The sequence below is a fragment of the Ictidomys tridecemlineatus genome, chromosome 6 (assembly GCF_052094955.1).
Source record: "Ictidomys tridecemlineatus isolate mIctTri1 chromosome 6, mIctTri1.hap1, whole genome shotgun sequence".
In the NCBI taxonomy this organism is placed as follows: domain Eukaryota; kingdom Metazoa; phylum Chordata; class Mammalia; order Rodentia; family Sciuridae; genus Ictidomys; species Ictidomys tridecemlineatus.
In genome coordinates this window covers 58,682,363-58,701,871 of record NC_135482.1, presented here as the reverse complement: position 1 = coordinate 58,701,871, position 19,509 = coordinate 58,682,363, and the positions used below count along the sequence as shown (strand labels likewise).

Genomic DNA, 19,509 nt, shown 5'->3' with positions numbered 1-19,509 from the left:
TAAAATGAAAGTAGGTTGCTCAAGCTGAATAGCTAAAAGAAAATAAATAAATGGGATACCTTTATCAACTGAATAATTGGCTCTGGGTACATTGATTATTTAGACAGAGCCATCAGGAAAACCTAGATTCTGATTCTGACTTACTTTTGGTAACACTTTGAAACAATGTAATTTTCCTGGCCTCAATTTCTGCATCTATAAAATGGCAGAAAACAGAAATGAAGAGACAATTAACTTTATAAGTAAATGAACATTCAATGAGTATATAAGATGGGAATAAAATTAAGCAGTTTCCAACATAAAACATCCCTTCTCTTGAGGACAGTTCGCCTCCTTCAACAGTTACAAGGTTGCACTAGGCTATGGTGGGAATGGGCACAGAATCCAATGTTTGAGATAAAACCTACTGTCCAGGACCAAAACTTTCAAAGACTACACAGCCTATAAACAACCAAAGATATAGCATAACTGAGGTAATACTACATACAATAAAATGGTCCATAGATTAATGAAGTTTGTAATGGGTTAAAAAAATGACAGGAAACACTTAGACTGATCCTCCATGATTTACTTTGTCCCTCTTACAGAATTAACCCCCACCCAACAATACCTTTAAAAATTCTTAAAGCAAATGTTTTTCCTTTAACTCTTCATCCTATTGAAAATATAAAACAAATACCTCCCCCTCTTAGGTACCTTCCATGGACAAAGACCTATAGCATATTAAAAATGCATATTCTAAATGTGCCATAGAAACAACTGCATTTCAAAATGACAAGATTGAAGTGTTCAAGTAGGAATGGAGAGCCCACTGCTTCTCTCCTGAAGATCAGAAGAGCGTCATTTCTGTGGCTTATTCTCTCCAGGAAGTTTCTCTGAGACTTGCCCAGAAAAGTTTGGACCTGCTGTTGCCTCAGATCCTGCTGCTACAGTTGGATACTGAGGGGCAGAGGCAGGGAGGAGTGGCAGGCAGTAGGCTTATTCATAGATAAAGACTGTGTTAATAAGAAGTCTTCGTGTTCAAGGGTCCTTTGGAAATTCTTCATGAATATGACCCCTCCTTACTTTTGCTTATAGGCTTGAGTTAATCATTCTAAATTTATTTAAAATGAACACTGGCTTGTTCAAGGAAAAAAACAAATAGAAAGATTAAAATCTGAACCTCCAGTTTTGGGTCATCTGTCAGTTCCAGTAGAATGAAAATTGTTACAGTATTGTTAGCATTGCTGATTCCTGACTTTTGTTAAATCTACAGGTAACATTCAGAGACAGTTTGCTACAGATTATTTATCAGTTTTACCTCTATCACTTAGGTTTTATCTTATTCACAATGGTTTCAAAAAATATTTCATGTTTACATTTGAGAACTATTTACCTTTGAAGTGTGTATTTAACTGTTTTATGTGTGTATTTGTATATATGTGTATATCTATGTATATAGGCATATGCTCTAAAATAATAAATCACTTAATTTTGAGATAAAAGACATTATATTTCTAAATGAATTTTATCATGATTTAAAAAAATGTGATAATCACAATGGTTTTTTTGAAAATTAATAATGAAACATATTATTTGATGTTATCAAACAACCCAAACTTTCGCTAATCAACTTGGTATATCTCTAAAGCAAATTCTAAGTGATTTGTGAATCGCTGTGAAGTAAGAAAAATACTAATTCTGTTTTGTTTTCAGATATTATTTGTCTGACCTATGTGTCAGATCTACATGTAAAGCGACACTGTTCTACTTAAATTATTTGGTTAGCTATCATTTATTGTGAAATACTTCATATATTAGTTTTTCTGAGCCCTCTCAAAATATCACTTTTATTAAGTACCTGTTTCCTCATTTCAAGTCAGAGTTATCAATCTCTTCCCTGTGCTATTTCAGCATAACACATTTTTTTTTAGTAACTCAATGCCACCTATCCCTCTAAAGTCATTATAATTTCCCAGTAATTTACCCATTAAATAACTATTTGAATTAACTTTTTTCCAAAATAGATGCTTATAGTTATACACTGCCATTCTGAGATTGCATACAGCCATGTATTTTGTACTCATAAAATTAATCTTTCTGAATTGGAATAAATACTTAAAAGTGAAAGACTTTTATTTATTACTCAAAAGAAAACTGTTAGATTGTTCATTATTTTTTAAAAAATATTTTAGTTATCAATGGACCTTTATTTTATTTAATGATATGTGGTACTGAGAATTGAGCTAAGTGCCTCACACTTGCTGGGCAAGAACTCTGCCAATGAGCCACAACCCCAGCCCAGAATGTTCATTATTATCTCAAAATAAATTTCTTGAAATTTTGGTCAGATAAATAATAATACAAAATCCTTAATCCCCTAAATAAATAATTTTATTTGTACATTTTAATGGAAATATATCTTCATTACTTTTTTTAAGATAATAAGTAATTTTACATTATGTTGGCAATTGTCTGTGATTAGACTGTTTAAAAGGTCACTATCATTTACACATAAAATAAGTTCTTAAGCAGAATTTTGCAGTCTTTTTCTGAATAAATGAAAATATATTGTTTTCTAAATTTTATATTATTTATCCTTACTTTTCTCTTTCCCCAAGCATGTCATGATCCCTACATTCAGATATTCTTACAAATTTATATTCATTTTCTTAATATATTCATAACAAAATTTTCAGTTACAGATTCTCTTTTACAAACTTATTTGTTGGGTTACTTTTACATTCAGATCCTGAATTTCTATTGTGGTCAAAGTACTTGATATATTATGGCTTTTGATTCAGAGTGATATCTCAGAAAATGATTTTGTAGGTGTTCCCTGTATGTATTTTTTTTCAAAGAGTTGAAAAATTGGTATTAATTCTTCCATAAGTTTTTGTCAAATTCATCTTCAAAATCATTTTACCTTAGGCTTTTCTTATTTTAGGGACTTTTTGACTACTACTTCCGTCTAATAGTAATTAGTTTGTTCAGACTATTCTTGATTCAGCATTTGTAGGGTACATACTTCTAGGAATCTGTCCAGTTCCTCTAAGCTATTCCATTTTGGTGGCATATAATTCTTCATAACAGTTCATTATGATATTTTTCCTGAGGTGTCTGTCATAATGTTTCCTTTTTCATTTCTGATTTTATTTATTTCAGTCTTCTCTCCTCTAATTCTTAATTAGACTGCCCTAGAATATGTTGTTTTTGTATTTTGAAGAAAATAACTCTTTGTTTGAATAATGTAAAACATTGTAATACTCCCTACAGGTAGAAAGGAACAACAAACTCTTTCTTGTGATTCAATAGAATTATTCTTTATAAAATGATGAGATTTCCGTTATTTTACTAAAAGTTTAATATGATTATAGATAAATCATAAAAGCAAATAAATATATAGATATATAAATATTTGCCTTGTAAATACAAGTTATTCAAGAATTTTGGGGGCTGGGGTTGTAGTTCAGTGGTAGAGCACTTGCCTATCATGTGTGAAGCACTGGGTTCAATCCTCAGCACCAATAAAATAAATAAAATAAAGATCCATGAAAACTAAATAAAAATTAGAAACAAAATTTTTAGCATCTTACTTCATGTAAATTCTATTAAACTTAGTTCATTAGCACTGTGATTTTCAGAGTATTCAAACCTGTGCAATTTCATGTTTTATAATTCAGTTTCCATGTTGACATGAATATTTATATAGATGTTTATTAAACATTGAAATGCATCTGTCTTTTAGTTGTTATTTTTGTGTTGATAATTTACATGTAAGATGTTTTATCATGTTTTTAATTCATTGGTTCCATAAATCCATTAAAACACTAGATTCAAAAAGACAGGAAATTAGAGGGTTTTCTATTTAATTCATCTCCACTGCCTGAAATGGTGCCTTGCTTTACAAAAGGCTTTCAATATGAGAATTTTAAAAAAAATCAACACCCATAAATCAAAGGCATTTCTGCATATCATTGACAAAACCTTCAAAAGAGAAACAAGGAAAACAACACCATTTTCAATAGCCTAAATAAAATAAAATAAAATACTTGGGATAAATTTAATGAAAGAGGTGAAAGATCTATATAAGGAAAATTACAGAACCCCAAATAAAGAAATCAAAGAAGACTTTAGAAGATGGAAAGATCTACTTTGTTCTTGGATAGGCAGTATTAATATTAACATAATGACCATACATCCACAAGCACTATACAGATTTAATGCAATTCCAATCAAAATCCCAATGACATTCCTCATAGAAATAGAAAAATCCATCATGAAATTTATATAGAAAAATAAGAGACTCAGAAAAGCTAAAGCAATCCTTATCAAGAAGAGTAAAGCACATCACTATACCAGAACTTATAGAGCAATAATAACAAAACAGCATGGTATTGGCACCAAAATAGACTGGTAGACTAATGGTACAGAATAGAGGGCACAGAGACTGACTCACAGAACTACAATTATCTTATATTAGACAAAGGTGCCAAGAACATGCATTGGAGAAAAGATAGCCTCTTCAACAAATGGTGCTGGGAAAACTGGAAATCCATATACAATAAAATGAAATTAAACCCCTATCTCTCACCAGGCACAAACTCAAAATAGATCAAGGACTTAGGAATACAACCAAAGACCCCACGACTAATAGAAGAAAATGTAGGCCCTATTCTCCATCATGTGGGATTAGGCGCCAACTTCCTTGATAAGAGTCCTGTGGAACAATAATTAAAATCAAGAGTCAATAAAAGGAATGGACTCAAAAAATTTCTTTTCAGTAAAAGAAACAATGTAAGATGAATAGAGAGCCTACATCTTGGGAGCAAATCTTTACCCCTCACACATGTGATAGAGCACTAATCTCTAGAGTATATAAAGAACTCAAAATCTAAACACAAAAAATCAGATAACCCAATCAATAAATGGGCCAAGGGCCAGAAAAGACACTTCTCGGAAGATGATCTACAAGCAATAAATGAACATATAAAAAGATGTTCCTCATCACTAGCAATTAGAGAAATGCAAATCAAAACCACTCTAAGATTTCATCTCACTCCAGTCAGAATGGCAGCTAATATGCATACAGATAACAATAAATGTTGGTGAGGATGTGGGGAAAAAGGTACATTCATACACTGCTGGTGGACTGCAAATTGATGCAGCCAATAAGGAAACCAGTATGGAGATTCCTTGGAAAATTGGGAATGAAACCACTGTTTAACCCAGCTATCCCTCTCCTCAGTCTATACCCTAAGGACTTAAAAAGTGCATACTACAAGGACATTGCCACATCAATGTTTATAGCAGTACAATTCACAATAGCTAAAATATAGAAGCAACCTAGATGCCCTTTAATAGACAAATGAATTAAAAAATGTGAGATTTATACACAATACAATATTAAAATAAAAGAGAATAAAATCATGAAATTCGCAGGTAAATGGATGGAGTTGGAGATGATAATTCTAAGTGAAGTTAGCCAATCCCAAAAACCCAAATGCTAAATGTTTCCTTTGAAGGAGGCAGATTCATAGTTGGATAGGGAACAGGGGCATGTGAGGAATAGACGAACTCTAGATAGGGCAGAGGGGATGAATGGGAAGGGAGAGCACATGAGGTTATAAATGATTTTGGAAAGTGAGGAACATTATTAACCAAAGTATAGGTATGAAGACATGAATTTGTGTGAATATACTATGTATACAACCAGAGATATGAAAAATTGGGTTCTATATGTGTAATAAGAATTGAAATGCATTCTGCTGTCATATATAAATAAAAATATTAGAATTGGGAAATTTTATCAACACAATTACTCAATCCCAAATATATGGTGAACACATTAATTCTTTTTTTTTTTTTGGAAGGTTCTTTTCAGATTTTCTATTACTTGAAGTCATTTAGTTGCCTGGAAGTAGGTTTTCTTTATGAGAACACTTATTCTGAAACTCCTTCCTTGCAAGGAAAGGAATAATGTAAAAAGTCAAAAATATATATTTAGAGATCCACAAACTTTTCAGTACACTCAGAGTACTTTTACACTAGCAAATTCCCTTACTTATTTAAGAACAATGCAATTCTTTTGACTGACTCCTTGAAGGCCTCTTTTACTTGCTTGTTCCTCAGTGTGTAAATGAAAGGGTTCAACATGGGACTGATGGATGTAACAAGGACTGTCACCCCCTTGTTAATAGCCACTGAATCTTTTGCTGCAGGCTTAACATAAATGAAGATACAGCTCCCATAAGTTATGGAGACCACAATCATATGGGAAGAACAGGTAGAAAATGCCCTTTTCCTTTGTTGGGCAGAAGGGAATTGCAGAATAGTTATAATGATGTATACATAGGATAGAACTACACATATGAGAGTCATGATAAAAATTAACACAGAACAAATTATAACCATCTGCTCAATGAGCCATGTTTCTGTGCATGAGATTTTTAGGATGGGTTCTGCATCACAGGCAAAATGGTCAATAACATTAGAGTTGCAGAATTCCAGATTCAGGCCCAGGCTAAGTGGTGTGAGTATGACCAACAAAGCAGCTATCCAGCAACAAAGGATGAGTCTTCTGCAGACCCTGGTGTTCATGATGGTCACATAGTGTAGAGGTTTGCAGATAGCTATGTATCGGTCAAAGGACATGGTGGCGAGGAGAAAAAATTCTGTTGCACCAAAGAGATCAGTGAAAAATATCTGAATGGCACAACTGTCATATGTGATGGTCTTATCCCCTGTTGATAAGCTGTACAAGTATCTGGGAATACAAGCAGTTGTGAATGAGATTTCTAAGAAGGAGAAGTTTTGTAGGAAAAAGTACATGGCAGTCTTGAGGCGTGCATCCAGCAAGGTGAGGGAGATGATTGCCAGGTTCCCAGTTATACTCAGCATGTAGGTGAGAAAGAGAAAGATGAAAACCACGACCTTCAGTTGTGGGTCATCCGTCAGTCCCAGCAGGATAAATGTTGTTATTGTGTGATTTCTCATAAGTGGATCCTGACTTCTACTTAATTTGCATTTAAAATTCAGAGATGTTTGTGTAGGATAGTAATTCACAGAGGAAGAACCTGGAAAACGCATTCACATGTATTTAAATATTTTGTTTACAAATATTGTCATTCACTGGTAGCATAGGTTCTATAATCATATATTTTTGGTCTTTTCAGGGTAGATTAAAAGATTCAAATTGCATTATCTGTACCAATTCCAAAATGTTATGGTTGCTTCCTTATTATTGCATTCTGTTCTTATTTTTTATTTTACCTGCATCTCAGATTTAATTTCCCAAGGGTTAGATTTGACTACTAGTGTTTTCAGAGATTGATTTTCCTTATTCATACTGTGAACAGGAAAGCTGAACCTTAAACTTTCTTTTTCATATTTATGTTTGCTTGAAGTCTTGTTATTAACACAATTATATCACACAGACAGTTAATTATACAGGCTCTCCTTCTGTGGCTGAGGCTGTCAAGTACACTTGTGTTTTCTGTAAACAACTACTTCCTTACTTATTCCCCTGATTTTTCCTCATCATTTTCTATTTAAAATACTCCTTTCTGGGCTGGGGATGTGGCTCAGGCGGTGGCGCGCTCGCCTGGCATGCATGCGGCCCGGGTTCGATCCGCAGCACCACATACAAACAAAGATGTTGTGCCTGCCGAAAACTAAAAAATAAATATTAAAAAAATTCTCTCTCACTCTCTCTCTCTCTCTTTCTCTCACTCTCTCTTAAAAAAATAAAATAAAATAAAGTACTCCTTTCCTATTGCGGTACATAAGAAAGAGTATTTGGAGGATGAATTTATTGTATAGGGTGATATTATAAGTTAAATATGGAATATATACCTGATAAAAATCACATTTTTAATTTTTTTAATGTCTATAAGTGTGAAGCACAGCCCAAAATACTTTACTAGTCTCCCAAAGTCCAAAATATATCAGTTTTAAACTATTACATATTTCTTCAACCATGATTTAATTTCACTGTGTCAGTTTCTTAGAGTAAAATAGAAAATCAAATATTACTCTTTATCCATATACTATGTGATAGTATATCATATAAAATATTATTAATGTACCTAATAATGTGTAATAAATATAATTTAACTACTTCAGTGCCCTGGTTCATAATTATTTTCCTTTTGTTGGTTACCATACATTCAATTTTTTATACTGAAATCATGTTTTTCCCCCATGTTTTTAAATATATGAATTACTTGACAGTTTCTCAAATATCTCCCTTCTTCTGTTGAAGTGTAGGAAATTTCTACTATAATGTTATAATGTGTATTTTCTTTATTTGCTTTTCCTAATTTTGAGACAGGGTCTAACAAATTGCCCTGGCTGGACTTGAACTTGTGATTCTCCTATCCCAGCCTCTCCAGTCGCCTAGATTATAGGAATGTGCCACCCTTCCCAGCTCAGAAGTGTTTTCAACCACATATTATTTCTAGTAGCCTCTGTTAACTTGCTGATTGTTACATACATATTGAACCTCTCACCTTTTTGCTTTGTCATTTTTAGACATTTATTTTCTTGCTGGTGTCTCTTATGTTGATAGTTCTTAGTGCTTCATTATTTCTTTCTGATAGATCATTTTCCTGAATTTCTCAGCTCTAAAAAGTTATTACTCTTTATGATCTCAATCGTATAATTATATGTTCCCCAAACACAACCAAAGTGAAAAATCATGATTTTCCACACCCCTTTTTACTTCTCACCTTGTATTCTTTATAGTCAAATTAGTATGTTCTAATTATTAAAGCTTTACTACAGACTAGACATTGAAATAAACACTTCATATGGATTATCTTGAGTAATATTCTCTTCAATGCTCTGCTTTTCTCCGTTTTATCTCTGTCCCATAGTATCCAGTTTTACTGGAAATGTGCGTATCAAGCCATTAGTTTCTAGGTTTTAGTTTCCAGAAATTTTTGTTGGAGATGTTACTACTTTTCACATGACACAAATTATGCTACCTTTTTATTGTTGCCTGATATAATCTTATAAATATCTGTAAAATACACAAGATTAAAGCACTCTAAAAATACTGTTTAGTTAGTACCACATTAATTTACATTGCTAGATTTTAATTAAATCAGGAAAGATTTATTTATTAGAGTCACATATGACCCAATTCTTAAAAAAGAAAATGATACAAATGACAGAATTTATTATACTTACCCTTCTGGCAATTAATCATAACCTTCTTCTATTATTTGTTTACATGTGTTTTTACAGACACAACTTGAAAATGTTGAGAATAAACTTGTATAATTTTTAGCAACTACTGATTGAATTTGGTCACTTCAACACTAACACTATCCTGGGAATAAGTGATTTTCTTCGATTTTGTCTTTTATCAATTGCACCAATTTTCTCAAAATAGATATAGTTCTATCATAAGCCCAGGAAATTATTTTTTTATTTTTAACTATCACTGAAAATCTGTTCAAGAGAACTCTTGTTACCTTTAGAATAATTGATGTTCAGAACTCTTTTGCTCAGAGAAAGGGTTTTCCAATTTGAAGCTAGATATTTATTTTATTTGCAAAATCTGCAACAAATTAATGAAAAAAAATTCCTCTGTGACCCAGATTCAAAAACCACTAATGAATCATTTGTGTAATGAACTTGGGGAAAAACAATCAAACCTACTGTAGTAACAATGGGGAACATGGACTTTAGAGACAGGAGAAATCATGTGGATCATTAAAAGAGACTTGTAAGACAACTTTAAGAATCTCATTAAAAACAAAACCTAGTCCAGTTTTCTTTAATTAATTGTTAGCACACAAGGTAGCTAAAAGATCTCTTTTTCTGCTTTACCAATTTTTATGCAAACAATAAATTATACATAAAGATTTTAAAATATTACTCAGGTTTTCTTTCTCAGAATGTTATTCTTATTACACAAAACATAAAAATTCTTCAGACAAAACAAATAACTAATTTCAACAAAGATGCCAAGATTCAACTGTGAGCATTCTAAAAGAAAGCAGTATGTTAATTTCTTTTTGTGCACTAAATTATCTGATATATTTTAAGTTATGTTAAAATCTAGTTCCCCAGCATTTCTGTGACTTCAAATCCACTGAAAGATCTACACAACATGAAATTTATTCTTTCATACAATTGATTTTATTATTCCCCTAGGAATAGAAATATAATGCTTGAAAATATTGTTAAGCAAATTTCTTAAAATACCACTAAGTATAAGAATATTTTAAAGCTCACATACAATAAATATATTTTTATTTGTATTAATTTGACAAACCCTAATTGTATGCAGTAATGGCATACAATATGTTTTGATATATGTGTACAATGAGGACTGATCAAAGTATGCTAATTAGCGTATCCATTGAAGGGTTATGGAAAGTAATATTTCTAAAAGAAAGCACCCCAAGAAAAAAATGAAGGGACAAGTGGCTCTGGAGGAGGGAGAGATATTAGCCAAACATTAAGAATAGATATCAGGTGCTTTTACTATATACAAGACAAAGACTGTTTGAAATGATGGGTATATTAATTTTCTTGATTGTAGTAATCATTTTATCATGTTTATCACGTTGTTTACTTTAAATACATACAATAAAACCAACAAAACGATACATAAAATAATAAATATATATGTATAATAAATTAGAACTATACATTCATTGAAAGCAGCAATTAAAAATGAAATGCAGGAAGTATATGTGTGTTATAATCAATATAGCATAAATTCAACTTTGGTTTCAACACTGATACATTCAATTCCTCTTGTTGGAGATATTTTCCTCTTTTATTTTCTGTTATAATGATCCAAATATTTCTTGTGTCATTTTTATTGTGGAGAAAGGTGTACTCTCAAGATATTTGAAATTATTCATACTCAAGGACAAAAACTAAACTGACAAAATTTTTTCTTTCAATACTGACAATCTACTAAAAGATATAGACAGAGAGAAAATGTTATAATAATAGAGAAACAGGATGTTTCTGCATGGTGACTCTTTGGGGTTTGAGCATGTAGGATTTGGATTGGACAGGAAAAATTTCTTAGAAGGAGTAATTTTATTTTGAGATCCGAGGCATAAAAATGAGAAAAAAAAATTTGAACATATAACCATCATATAGAAAAGATGAGGGACAAAAAATTAGAAAAATGTAAATTCAAATGCCATTGGGATGGGAGGATTAGTTTCAGATGATGAGCAACATGAGCTTTTTGTGGGGGGAATCTGGTAAACAATTTATACACTTATATTATACTGCTGTTTATTTCCTGAAAATGTAATACTATATTTATAGCTTTTCATATTCCTTTTAGAAAATTATCTAAATTTTAAAGATATATATTTGGCTGCATTTACTTCCTTGATTTCTTTTATTTTATATTTTTTCCCTGTGTTTTTGTTAATTTCACTAAAATTTTTGGGTAGATATATTAATATAGCTATCTATATCTGGCAGATTATTTTGTAGTATGAAAACATTCAAATTTCTCAAAATAGCATTTTTTAACCTTATTTCTGTTAACTTTCTTTTTATTGAGAAAAGCCTATCCTATTTAATATTTTGGCTTTATTAATTTGATATAATTTACAATCTCACAATATTCAACTATTAGTATTTTAGAGGTTTTTCTCAAATTGAAAGGTTTGTAATTCCCTGTCATGACAAAACAATAATTTGTGATGCAATTTAAGCTTTTTGTTTTTATTATTTAAATTTACTTTATAAACTAACACATAAAAACATAAAAAGTATACATATTTATGGGGTACCACATGATTCTTCAATACATGTGTACATTGTATAATATTCTAATCAGGGTGAAAATAATCTGTCTTTGCAAACATTTATCATTCCTTTAAGACTGAAACATTCAAGATCCTTTCTTCTCGAAACACTGGCCAGAGCAATTAGACAGACGAAAGAAATTAAAGGCATAAAAATAGGAAAAGAAGAACTTAAATTATCACTATTTGCAGATGACATGATTCTATACTTAGAAGACCCAAAAAGGTCTACAAAGAAACTACTAGAACTAATAAATGAATTCAGCAAAGTGGCAGGATATAAAATCAACACGCATAAATCAAAGGCATTTCTGTATATCAGCGACAAAACTTCTGAAATGGAAATGAGGAAAAACACTCCATTCACAATATCCTCCAAAAAAATAAAATACTTGGGAATCAACCTAACAAAAGAGGTGAAAGATTTATACAATGAAAACTACAGAACCCTAAAAAGAGAAATAGAAGAAGATCTTAGAAGATGGAAAAATATACCCTGTTCATGGATAGGCAGAACTAACATTATCAAAATGGCGATATTACCAAAAGTTCTCTATAGGTTTAATGCAATGCCAATCAAAATCCCAATGGCATTTCTTGAAGAAATAGATAAAGCAATCATGCAATTCATATGGAAAAATAAAAGACCCAGAATAGCAAAAGCAATTTTAAGCAGGAAGTGTGAATCAGGCGGTATATCGATACCAGATTTCAAACTATATTACAGAGCAATAGTGACAAAAACAGCATGGTACTGGTACCAAAACAGGCGAGTGGACCAATGGTATAGAATAGAGGACACAGAGACTAATCCACAAAGTTACAACTATCTTATATTTGATAAAGGGGCTAAAAGCATGCAATGGAGGAAGGATAGCATCTTCAACAAATGGTGTTGGGAAAACTGGAAATCCATATGCAAAAAAATGAAACTGAATCCCTTCCTCTCGCCATGCACAAAAGTTAACTCTAAATGGATCAAGGAGCTTGATATCAAATCAAGATGCAGATAGAAGAAAAAGTTGGCTCCGATCTACATATTGTGGGGTCAGGCTCCAAATTCCTTAATAGGACACCCATAGCACAAGAGTTAATAACAAGAATCAACAAATGGGACTTACTTAAACTAAAAAGTTTTTTTCTCAGCAAGAGAAACAATAAGAGAGGTAAATAGGGAGCCTACATCCTGGGAACAAATTTTTACTCCTCACACTTTCCAGATAGAGCCCTAATATCCAGAGTATACAAAGAACTCAAAAAATTAGACAATAAGATAACAAATAACCCAATCAACAAATGGGCCAAGGATCTGAACAGACACTTCTCAGAGGAGGATATACAATCAATCAACAAGTACATGAAAAAATGCTCACCATCTCTAGCAGTCAGAGAAATGCAAATATAAACCACCCTAAGATACCATCTCACTCCAGTAAGATTGGCAGCCACTATGAAGTCAAACAACAACAAGTGCTGGCGAGGATGTGGAGAAAAGGGTACTCTTGTACATTGCTGGTGGGACTGCAAATTGGTGTGGCCAATTTGGAAAGCAGTTTGGAGATTCCTGGGAAAGCTGGGAATGGAACCACCACTTGACCCTGCTATTGCCCTTCTCGGACTATTCCCTGAAGACCTTAAAAGAGCATGCTACAGGGATGCTGCCATATTGATGTTCATAGCAGCACAATTCACAATAGCTAGACTGTGGAACCAACCCAGATGCCCTTCAATGGATGAATGGATAAAAAAAAAAAAGTGGCATCTATACACAATGGAGTACTATGCAGCAATAAAAAATGACAAAATCATAGAATTTGCAGGGAAATGGATGGCACTAGAGCAGATTATGCTTAGTGAAGCTAGTCAATCCCTAAAAAACAAATACCAAATGTCTTCTTTGATATAATGAGAGCAACTATGAACAGAGCAAGGAGGAAGAGCAGGAAGAAAAGACTAACATTTAACAGAGTCATGAGATGGGAGGGAAAGGGAGAGAAAAGGGAAATTGCATGGAAATGAAGGGAGACCCTCATTGCTATACAAAATTACATATAAGAGGTTTTGAGGGGAATGGGAAAATAAACAAGAAGAATAATGAATTACAGTAGATGGGGTAGAGAGAGAAGAAGGGAGGGGAGGGGAGGGGAGAGGGGATAGTAGGGGATAGGAAAGTTAGCAGAATACAACAATTACTAATTGGGCATTATGTAAAATTGTGGATGTATAACCGACGTGATTCTGCAATCTGCATTTGGGGTAAAATTGGGAGTTCATAACCCACTTCAATCTAATGTATGAAATATGATATGTCAAGAGCTTTGTAATGTTGTGAACAACCAATAAAAAAATTAAAAATTAAAAAAAATAAAAATAAAAATAAAAATAAACTTAGAAACATTATCATTTAAAAAAAAAAGATCCTTTCTTCTAGCTTTTTGAAATATCTGATATATTAATGTTATCTGAAGTCACTCTTCTGGGTAGTAGCACAGCAGAACTTCTTACTCCTATCTGTAACTTAGTACTCATCCATTTACCTTTCCCCATTCTACTTTCCCCAACCTCTTGCAATTGCCACTCTACACACAACTTCAATGAGATGTACTCTTTTATATTTCACACATAAAGTACTTGTCTGTCTGTTCCTGGCTTATTTCTGTTTGTATCTCTCTTCTTTTGGACTGAGGATTGAAGTAGGAGCACTTAACCACTGAGCCACTTCTCCTGTCATTTTTATTTTGTATTTGGAGACATAGTCTCTCTCAATTCCTGAGGGTCTCACAAGTACTGAAACAGGTCTCAAACTCATGATCCTCCTCCCTCAGCCTTCTGAGTCACTGGGATTACAGGCATGCACCACTGCACCAGCTTATTTCTCTCTCTCTTTTTTTTTTTTTTTTTTTTGAGAATAATGTTTTTATTCAGACCACAATTTGGAAAAGTTATAGTCTTTAAAATATTCCAGAGTCTACTATGAGGAGGAATGAGTACTAGGTAATAAACATTGAAACAACAACATATAATGCTTTGGTGTGTTATGCTAAATAACTTTTTATTTGTTTCATTAAATCCATCTTTTTTCCATTTGGGCAGAGTTTATAGTAAATGATGACATTTGTTGTAAGGGTGGTTGGTTAAATGGGAATGGCTGTGCTTCTGAACCTTGCTCACATTACCTTCTAGGCTTCACGGAATACTTAGATATTCTAATTCTCTTAATGCAATTGTTTCTACTTTCATCTATGTTCTTGCAAATAACAAGAGTTTTATTTTTTGTCTGGGAAGTATTCCAATGTGTATATATACCACATTTTCTTTATCCATTCTTCAGCTTATAATCACTTAGCTTGCTTCTTCCATTTCTTGTTTTTATTTCTGAGTGTGCATAAGAGGATTATTTTTATTCTGATGTTTTTGTCCTCTGTTTGTAGGACCTAGAACAGTACCTACCCTAAAGAAAGTACCAAATACATATTTATTAGTTGAATTAATGAATGATTCATTTGAACATTTTGGATTGGAAGAAACAGTGGTGATGATTATTTGTTCTGTTGTCCCTGAAAATGTAAAAAATGACAAGAAGTTTATATCTATTTTCTTTTCTTTTATCTTATTTTTTGGTCTTCAAATTTGAAAATGAAGCAAGGATTTAAAATTTTGAAAGCTATTAACCTGCCTATTATGAAATGATGTGATCTTAAAAGAGGCTTGTTGAGAAGATGCCAGTGGATGAGGATGAGCAAGAGCCTTGTGAAATAGTTAACTTGCCAGCAGACTTTGAGAAATTCAACAATCTTGTTCATCAAACTTCATGTCCCTTATTTCTGGAAAAATATAAAAATTCTTTTGACTGAGTCCTTGAAAGCCTGTTGTACTTGCTTGTTCCTTATTGTGTAAATGAAGGGGAGTTCATCATGGGAGCAATGGAAGTAGTGAGGACAGTCACCTCCCTATTTATGGCCACTGAGTCCTTCACTGAAGGTTTAATCTAGATGAAGATGCAGCTGCCATAGGTGAGGGAAACCACAATCATATGGGAAGAACAGGTAGAAAAGGCTTTTTTCTATTGCTGGGCAGAAGGGAATCTTAAAATTGCCTTGATGATGTAAATGTCAGACAGAACTATGCACATGAGTGTCATAATGAGGGTTAGTTCAGCACAGATGATAATGGTCTGTTCCATAAACCAAGTATTTGTACATGAAATTTTCAGAGGGGAAATGCATCATGAAGAAAATGATCAATGATATTCAAATCACAAAATGCCAGATTTAGGCCCAGGCTGAGTGGGGGGATTAAAAGGAACAGATGAGCTACTGAACAACAAAAGACAAGTCTCCTGCAGACTCTAGTACTCATGATAGTCACATAATGCAGGGGCTTGCAGATGTCCACATAGGGATCATAGGACATGGCAACCAGGAGAAAAAAATTCAGTTACCCCAAAGAGGACAGTAAAAAATATTTGACTGACACAGGCATTGTAGGTAATCATCTTGTCTCCTGTTGCTATGTTATATAAGTATCTGGGAATGCATGCAGAGGTGAATGAGGTCTCCAAGAAAGCAAAATTTTGTAGGAAATAGTAGATGGTTATTTTAAGGCAAGGATTCACTAAGATGAGAGAGATAATAGTCATATTTCCACTTATGCTTAACACGTAGGTAAGAAATAGAAAGATTAAATCTGAACCTGCAGTTGTGGATCATCTGTCAGTTCCAGTAGAATGAAAATTGTTACAGTATTGTTAGCATTGTTGATTGCTGACTTCTATTAAATCTACAGGTAACATTTAGAGACAGTTTGCTACAGAGTATTTATCAGTTTTACCTCTATCATTTAGGTTTTTTCTTATTCACAATGGTTTTAAAAAATATTTCATGTTTACATTTGAGAACTTTACCTTTTAAGTGTGTATTTAAATGTTTTATGTGTGTATTTGTATATATGTGTATATCTATGTATATAGACATATGCTCTAAAATAACAAATCACTTAATTTTTAGATAAAAGAGATTACATTTCTAAATGAATTTTATCATGATTAAAAAAATGTGATAACCACAATGGTTTGTTTTGAAAATTAATAATGAAACATATTATTTGATGTTTTCAAACTCCCCAAACTTCCTCTGAGTAACTTGGAATATTCCTAAAGCAAATTCTAAGTGATTTGTGAATCACTGTGAAGTAAGAAAAATATTAATTCTGTTTTGTTTTCAGATACTATTTGTCTGACCTATATGTCAGATCTACATGTAAAGCAACACTGTTCAAGTTTGGCTAGCTGTCATTTATTCTGAAATACTTCATATATTAGTTTTTCTAAGCCCTCTCAAAATATCACTTTTTTAAAGTACCTGTTTCCTCATTTCAAGTCAGAGATATTAATCTCTTCCCTGTGCTACTTCAGTCATAACACATTTTTTTTTAGTAACTCAATGGCACCTATCCCACAAAAGTCATTCTAATTTGCCAGTAATTTACCCATTAAATTAGCTATTTGAATTAACTTTTTTCAAAATAGATTCTTATAGTTATACACTTCCATTCTGAGATTACATACAGCCATGTATTGTATACTCATAAAATTAATCTTTCTGAATTGGAATAAATACTTAAAAGTGAAAGACCTTTATTTATTATTCAAAAGAAAAGTGTCAGAATGTTCATTATTTTTTAAAAAATATTTTAGTTATCAATGGACCTTTATTTTATTTATTGTATGTGGTACTGAGAATTGAACCAAGTGCCTAACACTTGCTGAGCCACAACCTCACCCAGAATGTTCATTATTATCTTAAAATAAATATCTTGAAATTTTGGTAAGTTACATAATAATACAAAATCATTTATCCCCTAAATAAATAATTTTATTTGTACATTTTAATGGAAATATATCTTCATTAATTTTACTAAGATAAGTAATTTAAGATTATGTTGGCATTAGTCTATGATTAGACTTTTTAAAAGGTCAATATCATTTACACATAAAATATGTTCTTAAACAGAATTTTGCAGTCTTTTTCTGAATAAGTGAAAATAAGTCTTTTTCTAAATTTTATATTATTTATCCTTACTGCTCTCTTTCCCCAAGCATGTCATAATCCCTACATTCAGATATTTTTACAAATTTATACTCATTTTCTTAAGATAGTCATAACATAAAATTTTTAGTAACAGATTCTCTTTTATAAACTTATTTGTTGGGTTACTTTTACATTCAATTTACAGTATTATTTATTCAAAGCTGAATTGGGATTTCTATTGTCGTCAAAGTACTTGAGATATTATGGCTTTTGATTCAGAGTGATATCTCAGAAAATGAATTTGTAGGTGGTCCCTGTACTTATATTTTTATCAGAGTTGAAGAGTTGATATTAATTCTTCCTTGAGTTTTTGTCAAATTCACCTTCAAAATCATTATATAGTGGGCTTTTTTTTTTTAGGGTAGTTTTGACTACAACTTCCATCTATTTGTAATTAGTTTGTTCAGGCTATTCTTGATTCAGCATTGGTAGAGTACAAATTTTTCTAGGAATCTGTACAGTTCCTCTAAGTTATTCCATTTTTGTGGCATATAATTTTTTATAATAGTTCATTATGATTTTTTTCCTGAGGTGTCTGTTTCCTTTTTTATTTCTGATTTTATTTATTTCAGTCTTTTCTCCTCTTATTCTTAATTAGACTGCCCTAGAATATGTTGTTTTTCTATTTGGAAGAAAATAACACTTTGTTTGAATAATGTAAAACATTGTACACAGTCCCTAAAGGTAGAAAGGAACAACAAACTCTTTCTTGTGATTCAGTAGAATTATTCTTTCTAAAATGATGAAATTTCTGATATTTTACTAAAAGTTTAAAAAAAAGTAAATAAAACACCTAGAAGATTTTTCTCAATGGATATAATTAAAAATGAAAGCATTGATATAGATTATATAATATGTGAAATTTTTCATATAATAAAAAGATGATCATAGGAAAATATAAACTTTTAAATATATATTACTGGGCAAATTGATAAACAATTTGGAAAGTTAAAATTAGTTCATTTCTTACACCTTACATAACAATCAACTCCAAATGGCTTAGGGAATTTAAATGTAAAAAATGAAAATAAATGGTATAAAAGAAATTGTGAGCAAATTTGTTTTTGAATTTCTATCTGATACTTAGAACATAAATGTTCCATATATTTATAGAATGTGATCTGAAATATTGGTACTTATATTATGAAATATTTAGGTAAGTGTAAACACATAAATCTCCTCAAATAGTTTTCATGTCTTTATGATGAAAACATTCAATAACCTTTTGTTCAGATTTTTGAAATTACATTGCATTGCTGTCATCTGTATTCACCCTACTGTGCAATAGCAAAGAACTTCTTACTTCTATCTAAATGTGTCTTCATTCCCAATGATAAACCAGTCCTCATCCCTCCTTCTTCCTTATTCTTCCCAGTTCTGTTAATTATCATTTTACTCTGGTTTTCATGAAATAAATGTTTTTAGATTCCGTATTAGTGATATCACATAGTACTTGTCTTTCTGTGCCTCGCTTTTTCCACTTAACAAAATGACCTCCTATTCTATTCATGATTTTTCAAATGACAAGATTTTATTCCCCCGCCCTTGAGGTTGAATAGTTTTCTAGTGTGTGACTACGCCACATTTTCTTTATTGTGCATCATTTGATGAACACCTAGGTTGTTTTCATTTATTGGCAAATGTGA

General features: G+C 31.9%; 1 protein-coding gene and 1 pseudogene across 1 annotated transcript; both read right to left on the bottom strand.

Annotated features, from left to right (window-relative positions):
- Positions 1 to 6,039: 6,039 nt before the first annotated feature.
- On the bottom strand, positions 6,040 to 6,975 carry LOC144378351 (olfactory receptor 6C2-like). The gene has a single exon (XM_078052373.1). The coding sequence runs from the start codon at positions 6,973 to 6,975 to the stop codon at positions 6,040 to 6,042; it is 936 nt and encodes a 311-aa protein (XP_077908499.1).
- Positions 6,976 to 15,592: 8,617 nt separating this feature from the next.
- Positions 15,593 to 17,146, bottom strand: LOC144365055 (olfactory receptor 6C2-like; annotated as a pseudogene).
- Positions 17,147 to 19,509: the final 2,363 nt, after the last annotated feature.